This window comes from Scyliorhinus canicula, chromosome 4 (genome assembly GCF_902713615.1).
Source record: "Scyliorhinus canicula chromosome 4, sScyCan1.1, whole genome shotgun sequence".
In the NCBI taxonomy this organism is placed as follows: domain Eukaryota; kingdom Metazoa; phylum Chordata; class Chondrichthyes; order Carcharhiniformes; family Scyliorhinidae; genus Scyliorhinus; species Scyliorhinus canicula.
In genome coordinates this window covers 199,643,495-199,671,491 of record NC_052149.1, presented here as the reverse complement: position 1 = coordinate 199,671,491, position 27,997 = coordinate 199,643,495, and the positions used below count along the sequence as shown (strand labels likewise).

The following is a 27,997-nucleotide window of genomic DNA, read 5'->3' as shown; positions in this document are numbered from 1 at the left end:
ATCAGTATTTAACAGGCAAAGGCAAGACCGAAGGAAAACTCAACAGCCAGAGAGTTAAGCACTGTACTTTAAGGCTTCTACATAATCACAATTGGACATACAAAAGGGTTGATTGACAACTACGTGAATCGTTCCTAGAAAGGCAGGTTTTCACATTTATTAAACATGTACTACTGTAATGGTAACACTGATGTTTTCATCTAAAATATTCCATGTGTGCATCTTTAAAGTTTAATTACATTATTGTGGCATCCCTTGTAGCTGACTATTACCACCCTTGAGACATCTTCTACGTCAAGAATATACCTCGGACTGGCTTTACATATCCAGCAACTCTTGTTTCCCAGATCGGAAAGCTGAGTTTTCTGTTTCAAAATAAAACCCATTTTTTTTCAGAAATCCTTGCGGACATTTTAAAATGGACTTTTAAGAGATGTATCTGAAACTGATATAGTCGTCAGAGCTTGTGTTCTATAAATACATATTGAAGCTTAGAACTGCACACTTGTCTGAAAGAAAACCTTGCTCAATATTTTACGTTGGCAGACAAATGATCTTTTAGGTAACATAGATACTGTATTTTATGGACATTAATTGGTATCTACCACCAGATGCTGCTGCAAGTGCCAGAATTCACTAACTTTGAAGGATCCTCGGTTGTAGGGCTGCACAGTTTCAACCCTTTCAGATACTTGTTGACAGAACTGCATGCTTCAGCTTTCCTGTTACTTGTGATGCTACATGGTGTACTGTATACACAACTGCCTCACCAGAATGCTTGTATGTAAGGGTTTAACAAGTACTGTTATATGATGGAAATGTTTTGTATTTGGAACATGATTTTTTTGTTTAGGTTGGGAAGTTTGAAATTTTTTCAATCGCTCTTGATTGGACTCCCTTACTAATTTTGAGGGGGTAAATGAATCAGATGGCTTTGAGCAGGTAAGTCCTAAACTTAGTTCCTGCTCTTTGTTAAGTTGCCTAATTTCAACGAAGCTGGGAGTGCGAGGTGCTATATGGGGACATCGTTGTGATATTCAGCTGTGATACTCTCCATCGCTGCTTAACCAGCTGTCAATCTATCGAGGCAGCTTTCAGATACATTCATATCATATAGAAGCAAATTAGGCCATTTGGCCCATCGAGTCTGCTCCACAATTCGATCATGGCTGATCTCATCTGGGCCTTAACTCCACCGTCCCCATAACCCTTCAACCCATTACCAATTAAAAATCTGTCCAACTCCTCCTTAAATTTACTCACTGTTAAAGCATACACCACATTCTGGGGCAGCGAATTCCACAGATTCACAACCCTTTGGGAGAAGAATAATGGAAAGAAAAGGGGGAATCACTACTTAGAATCACAAGTGTCTGCAGCCAAGAAAGACACCACTCAGCTCATTATGCCTGTCTCTGGCCCCAAAAGATTAATTTCATTTCCTGCCCTTTCCCATTTCATTCTTAACATTTTCTTTGTGCAAGGAAATTGATGCAGACCCATTCATGAACGCATCTAACTTAAAGAGAATACTGGGGGAAGAATAAATTCTATTGTAAAATTACTCAATCTTAAAAAATAGTATCAACTTGAATCAAAATGTTCTGGAATATCCTTCCTCACCTTCTCCAACTATATCCAGATTTGAATCTGATACAGAATGTGAAAGCAGATTAATTTTTGGAATGGGCCAGTGGGATGTTTTTAAAGGTACCGTGCCCTATTTTTAAAAGATACATTTTAATATCTCATCAAAACCATAATCTTCAACTGTTCTCCAACATATGTGCCACAAGGGCATGAGGAGTCTGTGCTTAATCATTGCATGCTTACTTCAGCACAGGGTTTGAGGTAAAGTGGGGAGAGAAGTATTTCCATACTTGACAGAAATTCTTTTCTGTCCTTGAACTAATTTGAGTCGAATTTGAGAATCTGGTGCTGTAAATAATGTGCCCCACTTTATGATCATTTATTTTGGGCATAAAGGCAAGGAGAACAGTTGTCATCCATAAAGGGGAAACTGATTCATTGGTTGGATATCCCTACCATTTGTCACATACAATCGTGCATTTCTGGTTGTAAGGGAAGAGGCTAGGTTAATCAATTATAGTTCGTGTTCCCTATCACCAATTTTACAGCAAGTGGGAAGAAACAGACAAAAAACAAGTGTGACTGCCATATTCTTCTTCTTTTCTCTGGGAAGAAAATTCATGTTGCTGGAATTTAGTGCAAAAGAAACTGGATGCTTGTTTACATATTTATTTAATTGTGCAAATTTGCAAAGCAATCATTTACTTTGGGGCATATCAGAGACACAGTTTGAAGCAATGTACTGAATAGCTTCTCATTGTTGGACATTCCATTGATAATTGCTTTCCTTTAATTAGGAGAGTAGATCAGCCTCTGTGGTTCATATGACCTCTGCTGCAGCTGCTGCTATTTGCTGCATGTAGCCCTTGCGATTATTGCAAGGTTGCAGTATTAGCTTCGTTTCCTTTCTAAAGTGGAATTCTGTTCAAAGAGTTGCTGGGATTCAAGTGTCAGTTACTCTTGCAGCTCAACTCCTTTGCACAATAGATATCTTTGTGAAGGGCGGTAGGTATATTTTTTCAATTAAATGAATAATAAGGTGAAGAATGTTGAAATGCATTGACATGTTACATCCACGTGGCAAAAATTACACTTATTACTTCAATCTGCACAATCCATTTCCACCAAAATAAATGCCTGAAACTTCCTTGCTTTTATCAGGATAACATCAATTAAGTATTGTGCTATCAGAAATTCCACGACTACAAGCTAGAAATTACATTTAAAAAAATACTATTTGGGGTGAATCTTTTAAAACTGTAATTATAATATTTTTGGTAGTTTTAAAAGAGATTTTCATACAATATTTTGATCAGGAAATCACGCTTCTGTGTGCTTTTATTTAAAAGTTTAAAATTAAAAAAAAAAATGTTTATTGATGTGAAAATATTTCTGATTACACCTTACTAGTCCTGGCTCCTGTGTTATTGCTCTGTACTTTATAGATGTTCAGGTATCTCTTCTCACCACTCCAATTTTTGAATAAAGGACTATGCATTAAATTTGCAAATGATACATTTGGAAAAAAATATTTCAAATTATCCTTTTAAAAAAAAATGTTCCGAATTACACAATTATAATGCAGACATTATACTGATTTCTCCTCCTTCTTCTGCACCCCACGATCCCCTCCAAAAAAAAACATTGTGGTACCCTAGCATATTCCTTTCAGTACTTGCATCACTGCCACCTTTATCTTTCACAAACTGCAGTTGAAATAACAGATGTATGTTGGTGAATAAAAGTTCACACCTGAAAACATAGTTGCCTGGTATGTTATGATATCAAATAAAATGCAAGTCTGCATGTCTGGTTCTTTCCCATGTATGGTTCTTTCCAAGGTAGGACTTCAATGCTAACTGTGCTTCTATGGAAAGGTGCCAAGCTGGGGCCTGGAGCCTTTCATTTGAGGAGACGAGAACACATGAGAGATATCTATCACTGTTTTTGTTTTGTGAAACATGGATGGCACGGTAGCACAGTGGTTACTACTGTTGCTTCACAGCGCCACGGTCCCAGGTTCGATTCCCGGCTTGGGTCACTGTCTGTGCGGAGTCTGCACGTTCTCCCCGTGTCTGCGTGGGTTTCCTCCGGGTGCTCTGGTTTCCTCCCACAAGTCCTGAAAGACATGTTGTTAGGTGAATTGGACATTCTGAATTCTCCCTCAGAGCGTACCTGAACAGGCGCCGAAATGTGGTGACTAGGGGCTTTTCACAGTAACTTCATTGCAGTGTTAATGTAAGCCTATTTGTGACAATGAAGTTTATTATTATTAATACAGAGCTGTCAAAAAAGCTTTATTAGTAGACATAAGATAAACATCCAGTTCCACTCTCGGTGATATCATACCTGGCAACATTGAATTTTCGGCTTTCTCACTTTTCTTCCATCTGCAGCTTACGTGGGCATTTTCATAGTTCGCAAGATTGTTGACTATCATGATTCTATTGGCCTCTACTGGGATTTTGAGTTAATTCAGTAATTCCATTGTTATTTATTTATTCCTCTTTCTATTCTGTCACCATTTACTCTATGCTTCTTGTGTGGAACGGTTAGTGAGCAGCCTCTGCTACACCCATATTTCTATCCATAACCGTTAAAACTTCACATATACAGGAGAGCAGCTGGGGATTGCTTATCCTTTGATTTTGGCTTTATTTTTGAGCTTCTGTCTGATTGTGCTCTGAATAATAATGAGCTAGATTGAGAATTGCTGTAACACAATTTATTGTACTTTGTGTGGTACAATATGAGGGCATTACATTTGGCATGGTTTCATTTTTGAAAAATATTTGTGTATCCAATTCTTTTTTCCAATTAAGGGGCAATTTAGCGTTGCCAACCCACCTACTGCACATCTTTTTGGGTTGTTGTGGTGAGACCCACACAGACACGGGAGAATGTGCAAACTCCACAAAGGACAGTGACCCGGGGCAGTGATCGAACCAGGTCCTCGGTGCTGAGAGGCAGCAGTACTAACCACTGTGCCACCCTTAGCTTGGTTTCATTATTGCTGAATATAGGGATGTGAAAAACATTCAATATATTTTGAATATTTTTGTTTCTGAATTCTCTTTCAATAGTGTTGTTTTGTCGGACTTACAGGATTTTTCCCATATTTTTTGTGTTCCTTTTAAAAATTCTTTATTCAAATAAGTAGTCTCCACACCTGTTTCAATAGTGCTTGCAAGCAACAGCAATGTAGGCAGAAAAAGCAACTTACAGCCATAATCTTCTGTTACTAGCAATCCAGCTCCAATTTTTGTTATCAAGTTTAATACTCGTATTTTGTTTCTTTGAAAGAACAGTGAACTTGCATTTTGCACTTTGATTAAGAGGATAGACCCATCTAAATAAGTCATGCTTGGGTTTTGCTCCAATAATTATGGGGTTTCTGTGCCTTTAAACTCATATTTTAAAAAAAAATATACAAAAATTGCAAAGACCACCATTGGGCTGATTTATTGGGAATGAAATTGGTCTTCGTTAGTTTCAAAATTTGGACTTTAGCAAATTAGAAGTAAATGGGAAATAAATTTGGATTGGGTATAATTTTGCACGATTGCCAAAGATCAGTTTCACTTCCTGTCTGGTCAATATACAAGTTATTTTATTTAAATTCTATTACAGTGGGTATGGGAAAACCCTGCTGCAACACCAACAGCAGAGTTGACTTTGCACACTAAATGTGCGATGTAGATTTAGCATTTCAGATGGTGACTATTTAAGAACAAGTAATTAGGACATCCTGTCCTAACAAGAAAACGTGACATCAGTTATCCATCTCGGGTGACATCTGTGGCACTTAGATTTCATCTTAGGTAGTGAGACTTTGTGTTAGATGTGTGGTCTGCGAGATGGGAATGGACATCTGGTGTAAGAAGGCTGTACCTTCTGGGTCAAGAAGAACTCACAATGGGCCAACCACGAACAGTTCCAGATGATGTTGTTTTAGATTTTCTTCCTCTGTTGTAGCTCATGCCAGAACGATTTTCGATTGTTTAGTAAGAATGCCTTACAGGTTTGCTACTTACACCCATTTTCCCTGGGTCAGCTTATTGGTATAGTTACAAGTGTAGATTTGGATGAGTGGAGGGTGCACATAAGTGGTGGGAGTTGAGCTGGAGAAACTAAAAGAGCTGGATGCAAATAGTTGCACTCTGGAGAGTATAAAATCTGAACTCCTTAGGAATCTTTGTCAAGACTGATGAGGACAAAGGACTAAAAAGAGCAAAACTTGGGAAAGGGCATCCAGAGGGCAGGCGTGCCTATGCAGGGAAGTAATAGAGTTGTTAGTACTCAATCTCCTGTTTAATGAACTGCAAGGGGTTGGAAGGTGGGCAGTGGGTTTTGATGGGGGCTTGTCCTCTATATTATGCCAGAGCACCATTCCCATAGCTTAATCGTACAACATACTTGCAAAATGTGGAGCCAAGTTTCAGACCAGAGAATCGTACAATCATGCAGCATATAAAAGAAGTCATTCAAACCCATTGTGCTAGCACTGGCAATTTGAAAGCGTTATCCATTTTTTCCCACTCTCCTGCTCTTTCTGCAGATGCCTATAATTTTATTTACTGGCAGTGCATTCTAGATCATAAACAATTGCTGCCTGAAAAAGTTATCTGATCTTTCTCCTAATTCTTTTGCCAATTTGCTTAAGTTTGTTTTCTCTGCTTTATGACCCTCCTGCCAGTGAAAACACCTTCTCCGTATTCACTCTTATCAAAAAAAGTTTGAACACCTCAATTAAATCCCTCCGCATCCTACAGAGCTGACCATTTATGTCAATCAAATGCTGGCTCTATGCTTTTTGGTAGTAGCACATGCACTTCAAGCTCTGTATTTGACTGTCTGTATCACGGCCTCTGACAAGATAGTTTCCCATGATTATTGGCAGCTAGATCAACCTCAAGAAGTGATTTGAGTGTACCCAAGATGCCAATCTGGACCCCTGCATACCTTCTTTTCTGCAGTGCCACTGAATGGTGGTCCCACTGAATGGTGGGCGCCATAAGGCAGCATCGGGGACCATGATCAAACCATAATTCACACACCTTGTTTGATACCATTGTGTCTGGTCCAGTTTCAGAAGGAGGAATCTCAACCTGAACTAATTCCTGGTCAAATTTAGGTCTGTTTACCTCTGTCTGCAGATGTACACATGCCTCCAGCTGAGCACAGAACATCTCTCATGAAATCTGGCCTGCTTGGCATCCCTCCATCGGTCTTGCGTTCCTTCCAGCCGTATCATTTAGGGGAATTCCCATTGGGAAAGGCAAGCTAGTGGGGATAAATGCAGAAGCAGGGTTTATAACAATTGACACAAAATCTCTCAAGAACCCGACCAACAGGGGAAATACAACCGTAAGGAATGGCTGACACAATTGCCTTTTCATAATGCTGTGTCCTTTCCATGACCTCCAGCATACTTACTGCTGCTTAGCAACCGTGTGCACTCAATTCAAATAATCGTTCCTCATGTTTGATATCCTGCACATCAGAAGTTCCTTTTTTTTGTGTCTCAGTTTTTCTCCATATTATTTTGTTAGTCTTCATGGTGTATACGGTTTCTTCACTTTTACTGCTTGACATTTACTGTGAACAGAATAGCATTTGCTTAGACTGGGACCTAATGGACACATTAGGCTTAAAATTACTCCAAACTGATTGTATTAAATACTTAGCTATTCCACTTACAGATGTAAATGAGCAATACTCCTCTTTCCATTACTCTCCTTTTGCTATGTTTTTAATTTTAAAAATGTGGCCCCTTTAACATAAGCTATAAACAAAATTGAAAGTTGTACAGCAGGCAAATTAATGGAAGATAACCGGCCTTATGATGCAGCCTATACAATCATGCCTGTTGTGTTTCTCCATTATGTTGGTGTCATTTAATTTATTTTGCCACTTTTCAACTGGTGATTGGCTCCAACAGCACCATATGATGGAAGTATGACACAAGTAATTTGCATATGTAGGTTGTTCGCATCTGCCCAAAGTTTGTAATGCATTTCATAGGTTCTCCAACCAAATTATCGTTTCACATAGTTTGCATTATAACCATAATGTAATTTAATTTTCAGTTTGATTTGCTGGCTGTAAAGTCCATCGTTACATTGCCTTAGAAGAGGTAACAGAAAGGTGGCGTGGTTGAGTTTATGATAGCAATTTGCCTAAATAAAATGAAACTGAAAGGGTTTGTGAACAGAGGCCTTCTTAAAACATTAAATATGATACTAATGGAATATGTACAACATGTATATGGTGAATTGTATGAAGCAAAATGTTGTGATCACATGAAGAGCAGTATAATGTCTGTCTGCTTGTTTGTCAACTGATGGAAAAATTTGACATTCAGCACTAACCAAGCATTAATAGTTGTTTCTGAAACAGAGGCAATTATATCCATGTTGCTGTTTTCTGCTTAAAAGTATCTTGTATCCACTACTTTGTAAATATTTATAATAAATAAAGTTTTAAATATTGAAATGAAAGACTTTTCTTCAAATATCACCCCCCACCCCCGTTGCCAGTTGTTGAGATGCTTTCCAGGTGACAGATCTACATAATCATGTTATATTCTCTGGACTGTAAGATTACATGACATTCCAGTGTACATTGGTTCACTAGAAGGTAGATGGACTAAATCACTCATGGTTATTGAGGGTAAAGTTCATCATGTGCAGTGACACAAAGAAGGCAAAAGCAAATTTTGTCCCTATTGCCTGTAGACCTCGACAGGTGCCTTACACTGAGCGGACAGGTAGCAATTGCAATTTCAAGACTCTGTGCATGCGTGCTACTTCATTGAGATTGGGCTTCACTACATGTATGTGTGGCTGTGTGTCTTTGTCTTTTTGGTGGAAGTGGCAGCTAGTGTACTGGTTACTCTGTCCCCTTACGTTTTGAATGAAATACGTTAAGATGACCAATTATTGAAGGAGATTCAATTATCTGTCAAATGGTGCTCTTGGTTGCTTTGGATAGGTGGGAGCATTAATTTACAATCCCCAAATCAAGGCATCGCGATCGTGATTAACCTGCATTTGCTGATGGCAATGCAGGCAGCGTGCCAACTTCATGTTATGTGTTATTTTGACTGGTTTCAACGTCCAGCCTGTGTAAACCATACTTTTGTTTGGCTGGATGTCTGACCAGGCGTAGTGACTAGCTAGCATTGGTTAGAGCTAGCCTGTACCTTTTAAAGGGGAGGTGAATGGCTGAACCAGGCACTGGTAACATGTGAATCTGACCTATGCAACATTGATGACTAGCCCAATATGGGAGAGCATGAGCTCCAAGGGGTTGTGGTGGAGGCCTTGAGAGAGGACATGGCAAAGATGAGAAATATTCTATATCTTCAGGGGGCAAGGAAGCCCACCTGACATATGCTCAAAAGGCAGTGGGAGCAGGAGTCAAGCCCCAAAGACCTGGATGCAGTGTTGCAAGAAGTTCAATGAGCTCGCATGAGTGATTAAGGTTATGGATACATCTCCCAATGTCACATCCTACCATCTGAGTGCCTAGCCGAAGACACCGCACCATTTACCAACCATTTATCACCCATTTATCAAAAATATCATTCAGTTCCAGTTCTGAAGGAGAGTCGCATTCAAAATGTTGTCGCTGTTTCTCCCTCCACAGTTGCAGCAAGACCTGCTGAGTATTTCCAGCAATTTATTTTTCTTTCAGATTTCCAACATCCTCAGTATTTTGTTTTTAATATCAACCTGGACTCGCACCTGGCATTCACATGGTAGAGTGCACCCTCATACAATTAACATTGCAGCAAGCCTCTCGCCCACCTCCCTAGTTTGAATACACCATCACCATGATGCCACCTTGGCACCATGGCAGTGCTGCTGAAGCCTGGCAATGCTACCTGGGAACCCAGGCAGTGCCAGGCTGGCACCTGGATGACACTGGCAGTGCCAAGGTTCCCCGGTGGCATCAGCGCTACCCATGGGCCTCCGATCACTGAGGAGGCTCCCCCACCTGCCGTCCCACCTGGTCCCCATTTGTGGAGACCAGTGCTAAATGGCACCCGGCTGGGGCCTCCTCGGCAAGAGATTTTAATCCCGGGTGCTGGTAAGATCCGGCTATATTCATGATGGCCACGTCGCCCATATAGATTGCACAGCCGCCACTAACAAACCCTCTTCCACTCTCTCCTTGAAGATGACGGTATTCCTCTCCCAACTCTTGCTTCTCGCGTCCCACTTCTCCCTCATCACACATACTCTTCTGATTTGCAAGCTGTAAATGGTATAAGCAAAATATCTCTTAACTATAATCCCTCCCTGCACCACAACCTTATCTTTGTTCCTTTCTCCTTTCAGATATTAAAGAAGTGCAACCAGGCCAGGCAGTGGAGACGCCATGAGAAGACAGTGATGATGAAGACATAGGCAGCATTTGTCACCTGATTCCATTGTTGCAGCTACCAGCTCAGATACTAACACTGCATTGTTTAGGGCATAGTACAGAGGTGGGAACTGCTCATTGTGAGACACCAGGCTCGATTGGCCTGTAGCTAGGGTAGGGGCAAATATACAATAGGTGCCAACACACACGGGTTCTGCTGCAGAGGACTCAGATGAGCTCTCCAATTGGCAAACCTTTGGTGGCAATGCATAACAAAATGTTTGGTGCACTGTGAAACCTCCCAGAAAGCTTATGTGCACTGTCAAGGAGAATGGAGGAGTCCAGAGACAAACTGGCACAGGGTTTCATGCAGAGCTTGGAACCTATCCTTTCCAACATGGCAGTGATGGCAACTCCTATCAGTACAATTGTGAACCTGACCATGAGGCATTGTTTAAAGACTGATATCTCGGTTTCCATTGCAGCACAAGCTACTTCCACTGGAGGTCTGAGCGCTGGAGTGGAAGCCCAGACTGAAGCAATACAATGCCGGTTTGTTGCCATGCAAGTTCACTGTTGCCATCATGGCAGTGGATGACTGTGTGCAAAGGATGGCACAGAAGTCCAGTAATCTGTCCTCCAGTGACAGCCCCCCCCTCCCCAACCCAGCACCCCCACACACTGCCACAGCCATGACAGTGATTCCATGGAGCATAAACATGCCGCCCTCCATGACAACCAATCTGCCAATGCCTATACTTTTTTTTAACCTGGCAAGCAGCCAACCCAGATCTCTGCCACCCATACAAGATGCTGCAGTCCATAACTGGATATTTTATGCCTAAAAGTGATCTCCCAATGATAGCTGAAATGTCCTCCACTGAAAGTCAGCAGCCTTCCATCAGTTCTGCTGCAGCCACTGAGGTAGCACTACTTACTTTTACTATGAAGGAGCACGAGGATAGTTAAAGGCACAAAGATGACAGGCACTAGGGTAATGCACAAGCATGATTAGTTTACTTTTACATGGAATATTGGATGGATTCATAAATTTGGTTTGGAATGTTTATTTTGTGATGGTTTTTATTTTTGCATTGTGGCCATGTTGATGTTGCTGCTGTCAGTGACCAGAAGAAAAGAAAGACTCTTGGGAATCAGGATATGGTTACTGATGTCACTCTTCGATTTCTTTTTTAAATTTTAGATTACCCAATTCATTTTTTCCAATTTAGGGGCAGTTTAGCATGGCCAATCCACCTCTCCTGCACATCTTTGGGATGTGGGGGCGAAACCCACACAAACACGGGGAGAATTTGCAAACTCCACACAGTGACACAGAGCTGGGATCGAACCTGGGACCTCGGCGCTGTGAGACAGAAATGCTAACCACTGCGCCACCGTGCTGCCCTTGTCACACTTAGATGAGTTGTTCATAAACAGCCAGCAAAAAGTGTCAGTCTTGGATGCCTCCTCTCTTCCTCCTCCTCCTCCTGTACTGTATGCCATGTAGATACTGGCAAAAGCTTCCTCCCATAATAGCGAGCTTGTGCAGCAGACAGCAGACCACAACAAATTCTGGGACCCATTTACTTATCCCCACCTCACTATATAACATCCCAAACCCTCCATCCAGGTGAAACAATGATGAACTTGTACTTCTCTCAATTTAGTAATTTGTGGGTGTGATTTGATGAAAAAAAAAGTCCCGTTGGGTGGGCTGGTTAGGTGCCGGGAGCGACCCCACTATCGAACGGGACTCTGTTATTTTGTCGGGTCTCAGCGGGGAATGCCCCTTCGAGGCCATACTTACCTTTATTTCCTGCACTGAGGAGCTCGCTCGCCAGTGCAGGAGGAGATCCCAGATCCCCCAATGTTCCAACTTACCTTTAGGGAGTCCTTGAGCCCTGCGCACCTCACCTCATAAGGGTAGGGCAGGCACCCCGCCCCCAAGAATGGGCAAAATGCCAATTTGGCACCATGGCAGTGCTGCTGAAGCCTGGCAATGCTACCTAGGAACGAAGGCAGTGCCAGGCTGGCACTTGCAGTGCCAAGGTTCCCGGTGACATCAGTAGCACTTGGGTACCATCCTGCCCAGAGGCCGATTACCCGTGGCCTCCGATTGCCTAGGAAACTCACCCAAGTGCCGTCCCACCTGGTCCCCGTTTGTGGAGAACAGTGTAAACGGTGCTCGGCTGGGGCCTCTTTGGCAAGAGAATTCGATCCCGGATGCTGAATGGATCCGGCTAGTGTGCCTAACTGTATAGTTAAATATGCAAATTTAGGTCTGGCCCATTGTGGGCGGGATCCAGCTTACAACATCTCACAAGATCCCATTAGATCTCGCAAGAGGCCAATCGTGAGATTTACCGACCGTGCCGTATCCCGAATTGGGCGTGATATGGCCGTTAGATCACGTTCTGTATTTGCTGCTCACAATGTGTTGTCCTCTACATTGAGGAGACCAAAGACAGACTGGGGGATGGCGTTGTGGGACACCTCCATTTATCCAAAATCGTGATCTCCGACCTTCCTGTTACCTGCCATTTTAATACTCCAACCTGCTCCCATTCTCAACCTTCTGCCCTTGGCCTCCTGCAATGTTTCAATGAAGATCAAATTAAACTTGAGGAACAGCATCTCAACTTTCAGCCAGGAATTTTACAACCTTCTGGGCTCCACATTGAGTTCAATCATTTTAAATCGTAACTTCTGCCTGCACTTCTTTTTCTTTGCCAATGTCTTTTTTTGCGTTATCACTTATTTCTCTTTTATTTCTTTTTCTTTGCTTTTGGTCATTGAATATTCAGAATCCTGTCATTCAAACACATCCACACACATTAGGGGTGAATTTCGCCTGTGAGAACTGTGGTGATATGAATCACTGTAAATACACAAGGGGTTAATGTAAATACATGTAGGCTAGCTAGACACTGGAGGGAACACCAGAGATGTGACACACAGACACTCAACCAATAGGTCAGTAAGATAGAACACGACCAATGGGCATTCACGATACACACAGAGGTGACAACACCACAGGAGGGCATTACACCAACTCATATAAAAAGGACACAGCACACATGATCTTCCTCTTTCCAGTGGAGACACTCAGTGAGTAGAGACACAGGGTTGATTCAATATCACACCCACCCCGTGGATTGTAGCAGACTGGTTTGTCAGTCTGAGTAGCTATAGAAGGATTAACAGTAGTGGCGAACCCGAGTAGGAGAATTGGAAATAGGTCAATAAACGTGTTGAAGTTATCTCCACGTCTGAACCTTCCTTTGTCAGAGTGCACGTTAAGGAAGCCGCTTATGCTACGCCAAGAGCATAACAAGACATGGTACCAGTGAGTGACTGTCTCGATCCATATAGCTACAACTCAGCAAACAGTGACAACCAGCAACAATACCCAGGCAAGATGTTCGAAATCCCAGTTCCGCAGCGGCTCCAGTGCCACGGCAATCTCTACAAAAACTGGCGGGCATTCTGGCAAAGGTTTGAGATCTTCCTGGTAGCAGCTGACCTACAAGACATGGCCGATGCTGAAAAGACAGAGCTTCTGCTCACCATCACCGGTGCCAGAGCAGAAGAAATCTTTAAAACGTTCAAGTTCTCCAAAGGGTGCAACAGGAGCGACTTCCAGGCAGTCCTGGTCATGGACAAATTCAGTAAATACTGCGTAGAAAACACAGTCAAACCAACAGAAAACAGTAAGAGAGGTGTCAGTAGTCACCACGAGGCCGAGATCCCGGAGCAGAGAACAATTTTGATCGACGGCCTTCTTTGTAAAGGTACTGCACATGTGCAGTTGTACGAGAAGCGCACAGAACGGGAAGGTCCGTTTGCGCATGCGCGAGAAGCCGCGCATGTGCAATTGCAAAAACGGCCCCCAGTACAGGAACAGCGATATACGCATGCGCAAGTGCTTCCTACGACTGATGTTACACGTGTCGTGACGTCAGAGGCCCCGGACCACGCCCACTTAAAGGGGAAATGTCCAAAAATCGGGAAAAAAATTCTTAAAGCTGTAAAACAAGATTCTTTCACCTGGAATGACAGCACAATGCCTGAAATTCAATTCAGTAACCTCTGCAGAACCCTGCAACAAGCAGTTAGCACTGCCCAAAGAGATGATTCAGTCCTTGAATACTACGACACCGACCTTTATTTCTTCTTTGGACATTGCGAGCCCAATGCCAGCTCTGACACAAACAGTGATGATATGGTCCTAGAAGACTACGACTCAGATGAACCTTTTACCTTGGGACACTACCCCAGTACCAAATCCGAACCACAACTAGACGTGTTGTAAATTCAAGCCTCCGATGACAAGTTCTTTGAATTTGAGGATCCTCAGCCCAGCGCATATGACATCCCGACTCGTGAGTGCAGGATTATGCTGCGGCCTGACACCGAGAGACAGAGAGCGGTACAAACCCACAGAGGACGGCCTTCTGCCACACAGAGTGGTCCACGCACCACAAAGGGTCCCAGCCTCCACACACAAAGCGATGGAAGACTCCACGATAGAAGACATGCAAGACTCCACACCGCAGTCTTTGCATGAACATGAAGTGACTCGAGTGACACAAGCTTCCACAGCGAGCTTGTGGACAGCCTCCATGATAGAAGCAACGCAAGACTCCAAAGAGCAGTACTTGCATGAACAAGACAAGGAGGGTCTAGCAACCTCCTCTGAGCAACCAGCAGCAGAAGATGCAAGTCTGCCATGCTCAAGTTAACAACAGCAAGACTATGACAGTCTGCCATGCTCAAGTGCACAGCAGGAAGACTATGACAGTCCACCCACATTGTTTGAGCCACAAGAAGAAGACTCTGACAGTCTACCCAGCCCAAGTGAACAACAAGAAGCTACTGAGGCTCTATCCACTGTATGTGAGACAGGTGATGACAGCATCCCACTTCCCATACAAGATGTGCAATGTGACAGACCTCAGCTAGTGTGTACAGAGGCACTCGACGATCACATTATCGACAGCGGTGGTCCTTGAGTGCAGCGAACACAACAGGACCATCCAACACATCACAACCTATGAACACCATCTCAAAGACAACGACACAACGCGTACCAACGACAAAGACTACACTACTGGAACTGCGACTGATACGACATGGTACGATTGTGCCCATGAGGGACACTGTTACTGCTCAGCTCAGTACAATGACATACCGTGGCTGGAAGATGCATCTTCCCAATTCACTTGTGCTGCACTACCAATAGGCAACCTGGCTTTCAGGACAGATGCCATTCAACGTCGCTATCACAAGCATCGGAAGAAAAAAAGACTCCAAATCAGACAACAAAGTGATTTGACCACTTCTTGGTTTCTTATGCACAGGGACACTGATGGCGTTCACAAGGACATGCCACCGTCAAAATCACCAACTCACCAACCCAACAAGAAAAACATTCAACCATGATAATGGGTTTTGGACTCGCACATATGTTTTGGACTTATTGTTTAATCACTGTTCTCATGACTTGTACATACCATCACTTATCTACCTGTTTTTGTTCAATTTTTTTTAAGTGTGCAGAAAATATGTAACGAGAAAAAAAGGGGGGATGTGGTGATATGCATCACTGTAAATGCACAAGGGGTTAATGTAAATACATGTAGGCTAGCTAGACACTAGAGGGAGCACCAGAGATATGTCACACCAACACTCAACCAATAGGTCAGTTAGATAGGACACGACCAATGGACATTCACGATACAGAGGTGACACCACCACAGGAGGGCATTACACCAACCCATATAAAAAGGACACAGCACACATGATCTTCCTCTTTCCAGTGGAGACACTCTGAGTAGAGACACAGGGTTGATTCAATATCACACCCACCCCGTGGATTGTAGCAGACTGGTTTGTCAGTCTGAGTAGCTATAGAAGGATTAACAGTGGTGGCGAATCTGAGTAGGAAAATTGTAAATAGTTTAATAAACGTGTTGACGTTATCTCCACGTCTGAACCTTCCTTTGTCAGAGTGCACATCAAGGAAGCCGCTTATGCTACACCAAGAGCATAACAAGACAAGAACAGCAATGTGGACTCTATATATGGTGAGAATCAGGAAACATGATTCTCGCTGGCGAGATAATGTTTGCTGATTTCTCAGTCACCACCAATGACATAACGAGAATCCTGCCATGGAAGGTTGGAAACCTCATTTAAATACATCAGTATGTTATTAGTGAACCCCTGCCCTCCCCCGCACTGAATATTCATCAGACGGTGGCGTGACGCCACACTGGTGCGATTTACAACAGCTCTATAAAAATGAGAAGCTAGCGACATCATCTCCGAAGGTGATATTGAAGGTTCACCATCGCCTTCCCGGATGCTGATTGCAGAGGGGGCACGAGAGAGAATGTGAGGGACCCAGATAAATGCAACCCAGGGCCAGTTGTTTTGGGTGGGAGTGGGGTCATTCGAAGCCATAGCGGGCCTCCATGGTTGTGAGGTTTCAAGGGGTCTGGTGGCTGGTATGCAGGTAGCACTTCCTGTGTCCTCCTTGCCGGCCTTGTGGTGATATAACCACTGAGGGATTTCCCTTCAGGGGTGGGAGAAGGTGAATCCACAGGGTTAGCGCAGGAGTGACTGTGAGGTACTTGGATGGAGTCACTTGAGATGCTAGGCTGCATTGGCTCAGTGGGGGACTCTAACAAGGGGTGGTTCCCAGCATCAGGACAGCTGAAGACCCTCACACAGCAGGAAGGATGAGTGCCGTCAAAATGAACCCTCACACTCGGGCTGCACTTTGAAGCCTGAGGGCATGAGATTTCTGGAAGGTCAAGGCCACTGTTTAAGGAGGCCAGTCTGTCAGGGATTGTGTTCGGGTGGCTGTTTAAGTTGGAAGGCTCTTTTAATCCACAATCCATGAGAACTGCGGGAATGAGGATGCCCTCGAAGGATGAAGCAAACTACAAACTGCAGTCTTCACAGGTGGCAGATGGAAGTCATTTGCCTAATCAACTATCTGACCATTCCTGGATGAGACAATTGTGCCAATTTAATCTGCATAGCAATACATGAGTGTGCCACCGATTGACACCCAACTGTTAACTCTTTGGAAACATAGCCCACACGCGTTTAATCCCACAGTTCCATGACAGACAGGGAATTGTGAACACAGCGCAGTCCATCACGCGAACCCACCTCCTATCCATTTGCTCCATCTACACCTCCCGCTGCCTTTGGAAAGTAAGCAGTATAATCAAAGACCCCTCCCACTCGGCTTATTCACTCTTCCAACTTCTTCCATCGGGCAGGAGATACAAAGGTCTGAGAACACGCACTAACAGATTCAAAAGCAACTTCTTTGCTGTTACCAGACTCCTAAATGGACACTCTTATGGACTGATCTGATCTCTTCACATATCTTCTTACTGAGTAGTACTGCACTCCTGTATGCTTCACCCCGATGCCTGTGTCTATGCATTTACACTGTAAATTTTATGTTTGCCCTATGTATTTTTTATTTGTATGGAATGATTTGTCTGGGCTGTACGCAGAATAATACTTGTCACTGTACCTTGGTACACGTGACAATAAACAAATCCGATCCAATCCAAACATAGTGTAATGTGCATTGGTGGATGTCCCAGATCCTGAGAGGGATCTGGGTCAGGACATTGTCAGGAATCCTCATTGCTCACTTTGATGTTCTCTTCCTTCCAGTTTTTGATTCAAGAGAATCATGGAGCCAGTCAAGTTGGTTATTCTTCTGATTTTGATCGACCAGCAGCAGTGATATCAACGTCCTTCTGCACATAGCCGGGTACAGCTCCCTGCAGTGGAGGAGGATGTAGGGTCCATTGATATTTTGGGAGCAGAGCAACAGATGATGAAGGAGGAGGCCACAGGTATGCCACCTTAGAACTTCCTACCTGGAGATATCAGAGAACCCATGCCAGAGAAGACTGTGTCGGTCCTGGGGACAATGGAGCACCTTTGCCAGGTGATGCAAGAGTTGGCACCGAAAGGACTGGGAGGTCACCCGTTGCCGGTGGCCTTGAAAGTTAATGCTGCTCTGAACTTCTATGCCAGTGGCTCGTTTCAGGGCTGTGCGGGTGACCTTTGCAGCATCTCCCAATCAGCTATGCACGAGTGCATAGGGGAGGTCAAAGGTGTGCTCTTTTCAAGGGCCCACATGTACATTAACTTGGACTGGGGCCAGGGCCGTGGGCTTTGCCCACAAAGCAGGCATTTCTCAGACGCAGGGTGTCATCGACTTCACCCACATAGCTCTGTGCTCCCCATGGCAGCAAGGGACGCCATTTCTGAACCGCAAGGAATACCACTCCCTCAATGTCCAACTTGTCTGACCACGCAATGCGCATCATGCAGGTGTGTACCCGTTTCCCGGGGAGCGTCCATGATACATTCTGGGATGCTCGCAAATCCCAGCGATTCTTAAGGGAGAGCAGCAGCTGTTCCTCGAGGATAAAGGTTATCCACTCAGGAGGTGGCTAATGATACCAGTGTGGAGGCCACAAACACACGCTAAGACTCGCTACTACGAGTCTTGTGCGTCAATATGTGTGCTGGTCGAGCAAGTTCTGGTGCCGCTATGTTTAGGTGTATCGCCAGGATTCACAGCTGAGGTTGAGGCGGCCTGCTGACTTCCACATGCTATTGCCTGAGAAGACCTTGGTGGAATCTCCTGAGGGGCCTGGGCCTTGAGGGTACGGGCCTACTTTTGGGTAACACGGGTACTACAGTGCTGCCCTCCTCGGTGTGCAGGGCTGGAGGTTTGTCGCCCACAGGGAGGGAGGTGCCAGATGGGCTGGACACTCTCAGGGTCTTCTAGGTGGAAGGACCCGGGTTGCATTCCTGTTGCCATGGAATGCACATCCTCCACCAACGTCTCCTCTGCAGATGCCACCCTCGCAGTGTTGGCCTTGTTGCGTAGGACAGAAGGCGATGAGACACCTCCAGTTGGCCTTGCAGTCTGAGGAGGGATGCTCCTTGCTGATGCTTGTGACTCTGACATTGTAGCTCCAGCATCTCTGGGACAACCAGACCCAGGGACACATCAGCTGCCTGCGGCTCAGCAGAGTCATTGGCCCCAGCATCCCTTTGATTGCCAGCTCCCTAGGACATCCCTCCATCTGTTTTGGACATTCAGCTGTGAAGTCCTCACCAGGCACTGACCCAGAATCCTTCCTACTAGTTAATCCCATTTAGCCCAGTGTACTAAACCAGCCCCAGCCCCTGAGGAATTTCTGCTCTCAGAAGGTAGTGAATCTGTGGAATTCTTTACCAGAGGGCTGTAGATATCTGATAGATAAACCACAGAGAAAACAGATTTTTAATCAGGAAGGATATTGGGCACAGGGTGGGAAAGCCAAGGTTAGGAGATCAACCTATTACCATCCCGGACCAGATCCCAACTGTTGCTAGGATACCGGACAGGAACCCCAATAAATTATTTAATTCGTAAGATTGTGAGGAAAGGATACTTTGCTCCAGGAATGATTTCACGCACAAATAGGGATATGGGCTGGGATTCTCCCCTACCCGGCGGGTCGGGGGGTCCCGGCGTATTGGAGTGGCGTCAACCACTCCGGCGTCAGGCCTCCCCAAAGGCGCGGAATTCTCCGCACCTTTAGGGGCCAAGCCCTCACATTGAGCGGCTAGACCCAAGCCGGAGTGGTTTCTGTTCCGCCGGCTGGCGTGAACGGCCTTTGGCGCCACGCCACCGGGGCCGAAAGGACTTCGCCGGCGGGCGTAAATCCACGCATGCACGGAGCGTCAGTGGCTGCTGACGTCATCCTGGTGCATGCACAGGGGACTTCCACGTCCACCATGGTGAAGACCATGGCGAAGGCGGAAGTAAAAGAGTGCCCCCACGGCACAGGCCCGCCTGCCAATCGGTGGGCCCCGATCGTGGGCCAGGCCACTGTGGGGACACCACCCAGGGTCAGATCGCCCCACGTCCCCCCCCCCCCCAGGACCCCAGCGCCCGCCTGTGCCGCCAATCCTGCCGGTACCAGAGGTGGTTCAATCCACGCCGGCGGGAGAGGATTGTCAGTGGCGAGACTTCGGCCCATCACAGGCCAGAGAATCGCCACGGGGGGCTCACCAACCAGCGCGACGCGATTCCCGCTCCCACCGGTTCTCGGGTGGCGGAGAATTCAGTACACGATGGGGGCGGAATTGACGCTGGCCCTGGCCGATTCTCTGACCTGGCCGGGGGGGGGGGGGGGGGGGGGGGGGGGTCGGAGAATCCCGCCCATGGACCGGGATTTACTGACCAACCTGCCATGTATTTTTTGTCGACGGAGGTGGCCCGCCAGCAGGATCTACCAGTCCCACCATTGTGAACAGGATTTCCCATTGACTGCACCCTCGTCACAGAAAACCCGAGCGCCGGCGTGGGACCGGAATTTCCTGTCAGCGTGTAAAGCCAGCAAATCCTGCCCTTGGTATATTAATGATGTGGAGATGCGTTGGACTGGGGTGAGCACAGTAAGAAGTCTTACAACACCAGGTTAAAGTCCAACGGGTTTGTTTTGAATCACCAGCTTTTGGAGCACTGCTCCTTCCTCAGGTGATTCACCTGAGGAAGGAGCAGTGCTCCGATAGCTAGTGATTCGAAAGAAACCTGTTGGGCTTTAACCTGCTGTTGTAAGACTGGTATATTAAAGCAGACATTATTACTAACACAGTATTACTAACTTTAACATCAGAAAGACAATCTGCGGGATTCTCCGTCGGCAGGTTCCTCCGCTTCACCAACAATGTACCCACGCCTGTGGGCTTCCCGCAGGTGTGGGGTGGCCACAATGGGAAACTCCATTGCTGGCTGTGGGAACAGAGAATCCCACTGCTGGAGGGGTGCACCGTGCTGGAAAATGGGGCTGGTGGGGCGGAGAATCCTGCCCAATAGCTTTCACTTACTAGTTAAACAATACTTAACAGTACAATTAAACAATCCTAACTGCTATCTTTATCTGTGAATTTTGCCCCCACCCACCTCCTTGCCAGTCCCCATTGAGGCATAGAAATTCAGCCCATGGTTTCTACTGTAGCTTATTTGTCACATTTTAACCACATGTTTTAATGCCCAAAATATTTTACATTTCAGATATTTATACTGAAAATTATTTGTGTACCTTTTATATATACTATCCTATTTTTTAGTGGTCAGCACATCAATTAATGTCCAATAGCATTTTTCTCATTCAAAAACAACATTGTGTTTGTCACACTTAGCATAACCAAATCTGAAAGTACAAATCTTAACTCTCAGCTCTCTGCCACCAGATGTCCCCATGCTTCTGTTAAATAATGTAATGTGATGACTGAGGGTGTTCAAATCTTGCCTTTCAGGGATTTGAGGTTTAACCCTGGATCATGACAGTTATGCGTTTGACATTGTTTTAAACCAGTATTTTTCAAACTTTTTTTCCTGGGACCCACATATGCCGCATTCATTTACCTATAATGTGAACGGGGAACCTGCTTGCTCCTCACAACCTTACTTCAATCAGGTTCACAGGAGGATTGAGTAATGCACATATCAGGTGCAGAAATCAGCCAGTTCCTTTGTGCTGTCTTCATCTTTGTGAGAACAGAAAATCCAACCTCACACATGTAGGTCACCATGAAGGGCAATATGAATAAAATGCATGTTTTACTCAGAGCTATTACCAGACTCCTAAACGACCCTCTTATGGACTGACCTCATTAACATTACACCCCTGTATGCTTCACCCAATGCTGGTGTTACGTAGTTACATTGCGTACCTTGTGTTGTCCTATTATGTTTAGCACACTGGCTTTGAAAGCAGACCAAGCACGCCAGCAGCACGGTTCGATTCCCGTAACAGCCTCCCCGAACAGGCGCCGGAATGTGGCGACTAGGGGCTTTTCACAGTAACTTCATTGAAGTTTACTCGTGACAATAAGCGATTTTCATTTTTCATTTTCATTCATATATTTTCTTTTATTTCCTCTGCTTTTCACTGAATGATCTATTGAGCTGCTCGCAGAAAAATACTTTTCATTGTTCCTTGGTACACGTGACAATAAACAAAATCCAATCCACTGACTGGATACTCCTGGGAGATGCTACTTCAGAATGTTGACAGCCTCGTGGGCTTTTGCCGTGTTTTAATGTGCTGTCACAAGCCAAGTACAGCAGCATAGTCTTTTCAGTTAGAGTCAGATGTAAGTTGATAATGGACTCTAAGATCTCAAACTCAAAAGGAATTTTCACCCACCACTTTTGTTTCAAAATCTGAAAATTCTCCTCTCATTTGCCAGTACTTCTTTGCATCCAACACGCATGGGCTTTGCATTGGCACAATTGATAAAACAGACCTCAAGAAAGCAGCTTTATACTGCTTTGTTCCCGAGTTAAGTTTCCTCTTGTAGGATATTGATCAGAGGCCATGGAGCTCTGGACAGAGCGAACAAAAGCACTGCTTTGTCCTGCCCTGGACTCCCCTGTGTAGCTCTCTCCAGCAGATTCAGTTGTCAGATACTGGCCAGTAAGTACACTGCCTATTTATGTCTCTGGCTGTCTCTTACTTGTAAGAAAACATTTAATCTTCACAGTCTTCTTGCCTTGCTTGCTAGTAGCTAGAAAATGGAAGAAGCTCTTCTCCATGATTTGGTGCCAAAAGCATGTACATACAGGGTGCTTGACATCAGGTGTACGTGCCGGGTGTGTAACCTGCTCACTGCTTCTGGCCAGAAGACTGCATACAGCAGTGGCAACCGTTTCAATAAAATTCTGATTTGCCCCTTAGGGTCCAGGGATGTGCAGGTTAGGTTATGGGTTTATGGATATAGGGCAGAGTGAACTGGTGCAGACTCAATGGGCTGAATGACCTCATTCTGCACTGTAGGGATTCTATGAATACATAGTGGATACATAGAAAGATAGGAATGTATTAATTTTTATTTTTTTAAAAATAAATTTAGATTACCCAATTATTTTTTCCAATTAAGGGGCAATTTAGTGTGGCCAATCCACCTACTCTGCACATTTTTGGGTTGTGGGGGCGAAACCCACGCAGACACGGGGAGAATGTGCAAACTCCACACAGACAGTGACCCAGAGCCGGGATTGAACCTGGGACCTCAGCGCCGTGAGGCGGTTGTGCTAACCACTAGGCCACCGTGCTGCCCAGGAATGTATTAATGAGTGGTGAATTCACTATCTGATGTTTATAAAATGACCTCAAATGAACTTTATTTTCTCGATTTCTACCATAGAAAAGACACGTTACCAATGATATTCTGATCTGTTATGTTTCCTTGGAGGTAACCTGATTTGCCTTGTCACAGTAGTAGAAGCATGATTTGATGGGGAAAGCACTGATACCTTACTACAGAAAGTGGAGGGAATGCATTTTTCCTTATCACACTTTTTCTATATTCTTTCTACCAGTGAGCACTAGCATCTCACCTCCCCATATTTGCATTTCTTAATTTTCTCTCACCTTCACATGAGTCCAAATTGCTCCAGTATACACTTCCCACCACCTTCATTGTGTGTGCCAAATCAGTGTGAGGGGAGACAATTAACCATTTATCCTCCTTTTCCGAAACACCTGAAATGATTTAAAGTGATAACCTGCATTGGTGACAATGAACATAGAACATAGAACAGTACAGCACAGAACAGGCCCTTCGGCCCTCAATGTTGTGCCGAGCCATGATCACCCTACTCAAACCCACGTATCCACCCTATACCCGTAACCCAACAACCCCCCCCTTAACCTTACTTTTTTTAGGACACTACGGGCAATTTAGCATGGCCAATCCACCTAACCCGCACATGTTTGGACTGTGGGAGGAAACCGGAGCACCCGGAGGAAACCCACGCACACAGGGGGAGGACGTGCAGACTCCACACAGACAGTGACCCAGCCGGGAATCGAACCTGGGACCCTGGAGCTGTGAAGCATTTATGCTAACCACCATGCTACCCTGCTGCCCTATATTATGGTTATATTTTATTCAGTACATGTAAAATTTGGCATATGCTGATGTCTGAACAGCAATATTGAAGTGCAGCAACATTACCATTATACTCTGATCTCCATATAATCACGCTCTGATTGCACCAGTCAGCACAGAACAATCATTTGAGGTTCCTCCGCTTGCTTTCTGTCTGCTTGAAGAATCCCCTGTCCAATAACTATTCTTATACTTTGGAAAAAATTCATTGCTAGGGCTGGTATTTCTGCTTAGAACAGTACAGCACAGAACAGGCCCTTCAGCCCTCAATGTTGTGCCGAGCAATGATCACCCTACTTAACCCACGTAACCGGTATACCCGTAACCCAACAATCCCCCCATTAACCTTACACTACGGGCAATTTAGCATGGCCAATCCACCTAACCCGCACATTTTTGGACTGTGGGAGGAAACCGGAGCACCCGGAGGAAACCCACGCGCACACGGGGAGGACATGCAGACTCCGCACAGACAGTGACCCAGCCGGGAATCGAACCTGGGACCCTGGAGCTGTGAAGCATTGATGCTAACCACCATGCTACCGTGAGGCCTTTAACTCCCGCTCTGTCATTGCTCACATTCTACATGATTTCTGCTGATGTTGTTTTTCTGGTGAAGGCCAAACCCACAATATTCCTCATCAAGTCACCTCTCAACTATTTACCCAAGGGGCAATAAGTAATAGCATTAAAAATATAATTGAGTATAACAATCAATTTAAAGATTTGCACAAATGAGCAAGACAACCCAAAGGAGGGCTTTTCCACGATTCTTAGACTTGCCCAACATCACTTTCTTCAACACAAGAATGGTCAGACTACCTGTGAGTTGCCTATTTATTTCAGTCTTTAAAAAAATTATTCTCCTTTTTCACATTTTCTCCCAAATTTACATTCACCAACAATAAACAATAAGGAGTTATGAATACAATGTCAATCCCCATATCAACAACAGCAATCCATCCTCCCACCAAACCCCCAAACAGCAGCCCACATGTTAACATAACCAAATAACAAAAAGGAATCAGGAATCACTCATAGTCACCATTAATACATACAGCCCGCCTCGTCTATTTTAGGCTTTACAATGTTTATAGATTGCCTCTTCACAAATGGCAAATTCAATTAAGCCATTGTCAAATAATTAATAAACAATTCAGTTTTACAGGAAAAAGCAGTGCACAATAGGAGATCATGGTCAGCAAGGCAGTGGCCTCGTGGTATTTTCACAGGACAGAAGTGATTTTTTTTTCCATACGTCACATGCATGAAATAATTTTGCATGTTGAATTCATCTTGGTTTATGGGTACAGAATTTAACAGTTCATGGGGACACCAAGTAGGGATTGATTGATCTGCCTTCACAATATATCAGTCTGTTACTTTGTGTGCAGTGTTTTCTCTTTCCAATCTGAATAGATGTCTTATCAATCTGTAATTTGCAACTTTCTTTGCGTTTTTTTTTGCAAACTGAAAATTTTGTGAGGGAATCTTTGGGCCAGCAACATCCTGGGGGTAATAGAAAATTTGTGGTAAATAAGAAATAATGATCCCAGAACATGTACAGTGGCATTAGCAAACATTAGTCATAGCAATAGCCATGAGAGGAGAATGTTAGAATTGTCAGAAACTGGGGCACTGGTGTCAGTCATAATTTCCTTTACCAAAAATGAGGGCATCTGATGTTATATTAAAGGGCCATTAGTGGATGGCATTGTTTCAATCATAAGGACCTTCTCCTCAAAGTCCATTTTGACTTCAACAGTTGGAATTGCTGGCATCTCATCTTATCCTATTGTCATGACTTCTGAACATAAGACTTATTTTTAAAAAAAAATAATTTTTATTCAAATTTTCACAAAATATCAATAACAGAAAATACTAAGAACAGAAAGAACAAAAACCCCCCCATGCATACAAAAAAAAAGAAATAAATTAACGCCCGTCATTAGCAAAGAACAAATATACACGTCCCTTCAGCCAAAACAAAGAGACCCCCCCCCGGTTGCTGCTGCTGCTAGCCTTTTTCTACCGTTCTGCCAGGAACTCTAGGAATGGATGCCATCTCCTGAAGAACCCCTGCATTGATCCCCTTAGGGCAAATTTCACCCTCTCCAATTTAATAAACCCCGCCATATCGTTGACCCAGGCCTCCACGCTTGGGGGCCTCGCATCCTTCCACTGAAGAAGAATCCTCCGCCGGGCTACTAGGGACGCAAAGGCCAGAATGCCGGCCTCTTTCGCCTCCTGCACTCCCGGCTCGACTGCAACCCCAAATATTGCGAGCTCCCAGCCCGGTTTGACCCTGGATCCTACCACCCTCGACACCGTCCTTGCTACGCCCTTCCAAAATTCCCCCAGCGCTGGGCACGCCCAGAACATATGGGTATGGTTTGCTGGGCTCCCTGAGCACCTAATACACCTGTCCTTGCTCCCAAAAAACCGGCTCATCCTTGTCCTGGTCATGTGAGCCCTATGCAGCACCTTAAACTGTATGAGGCTAAGCCTCGCACAAGAAGGAGTTCACCCTTCCTAGGGCGTCTCCCATGTCCCCTCCTCGATCTCCTCACCCAGCTCCTCCTCCCATTTACCCTTCAGCTCCTCCACCGAGGCCTCGTCTACCTCCTGCATCACCTGGTACGTTGGCGAGATCCTCCCCTCTCTGACCCACACCCCCGAGAGCACCCTGTCCTGAACCCCTCGCGGCGGCAGCAGAGGGAACTCCGCCACCTGTCGCCTGACAACGCCCTTACCTGCATGTACCTAAAGGTGTTCCCCGGGGGAGCCCGAACTTCCCTTCCAGCTCACCCAGGCTCGCAAACTTCCCGTCTACAAACAGGTCCCTCAACCTCCTGACACCTGCCCTGTGCCAACTCAGGAACCCGCCATCAATTCTCCCCGGGACAAACCGGTGGTTCCCCCGTATCGGGGACCCCATCGAGGCCCCCAACTCCTCCCTATGCCGTCTCCATTGCCCCAAAATTCTGAGGGTAGCCACCACCACCGGGCTCGTGGTATACCTCGTTGGAGGGAGCGGCAGCGGCGCCGTTACCAACGCCTCCAGGCTCGTGCCCACACAGGACGCCATCTCCATCCTCTTCCATGCTGCCCCTTCCCCGTCCATTACCCACTTACGCACCATCGCTGCGTTGGCAGCCCAATAATATCCACAGAGGTTGGGCAGCGCCAGCCCCCCCCTATCCCTGTCCCGCTCCAAGAACACCCTTCTCACCCTTGGGGTCCCGTGCACCCACACAAACCCTGTAATGCTCCTGTTAACCCACCTGAAAAAGGCCTTCGGGATAAGGATGGGGAGGCACTGGAACAGGAACAGAAATCTCAGGAGCACCGTCATCGTGACTGATTGCACCCTACCCGCCAGAGACAGCGGCAACATGTCCCATCTCTTGAACTCCTCCTCCATTTGCTCCACCAGCCTTGTGAGGTTAAGCTTATGCAAGGCCCCCCAGCTCCTGGCCACCTGGACCCCCAAGTACCTGACTGAACATAGACTTCTGAAAGCTCTCTACATACATAGATAGGTTTGAAATTAGTACTGTTGCTTCACAATGCCAGGGTCCCAGGTTCGGTTCCCGGCTTGGATCACTGTCTGTGCGGAGTCTGCACGTTCTCCCCATGTTTGCTTGGATTTCCTCTGGGCACTCCAGTTTCCTCTCACAAGTTCCGAAAGACGTGCTGTTCTGGAAAATACAGAATGTGTCATTTGAAACATAGAGGTCTGCCAATATCTGGTCTGGGAGAGTGCAGGGAAAGATCCCACAAGAGGTTGGTGGCAGCTGAAAAGAGCAGAAACTGTGGCCAGCTCTTCTGTCAAAAATGCAGTCAATTTCAGTCTGTCAGAATTGTTATTACAACCTGCAGCAGGAGAAAGGGAAACAGAAAAAGAGAGTTTGCATAGATTTCTTTTTGCTGTGTTGAAGCACTGTGATGTACTGAATAGAGGGGGACCCATTGGCCTGGTTGTGTCCCACCATGCCCCTTTAAGTCCCGTAGCCCATCCCCTATCGGAGGT

The 27,997-nt window shown here is 45.3% G+C and overlaps 1 protein-coding gene across 3 annotated transcripts in view; it reads left to right on the top strand.

Moving 5' to 3' along the window:
- c4h5orf24 (chromosome 4 C5orf24 homolog) overlaps positions 1-11,029 on the top strand; it is a 43,829-nt gene extending 32,800 nt beyond the window's left edge. The window contains exons 4-5 of one of the 3 annotated variants that reach the window (XR_005460486.1): positions 6-142; positions 9,936-11,029. Coding sequence is in view for 1 of the 3 variants with exons in the window: in XM_038795860.1 (XP_038651788.1) it covers positions 6-58 (53 nt within the window). In the remaining 2 variants the exon portion in view is untranslated. Of the gene's footprint in view, positions 1-5; positions 2,949-9,935 lie in introns of those variants that run through there. The other 2 variants (XR_005460487.1, XM_038795860.1) reach the window with 2 other exon arrangements.
- The last annotated feature ends 16,968 nt before the right edge of the window (positions 11,030-27,997 follow it).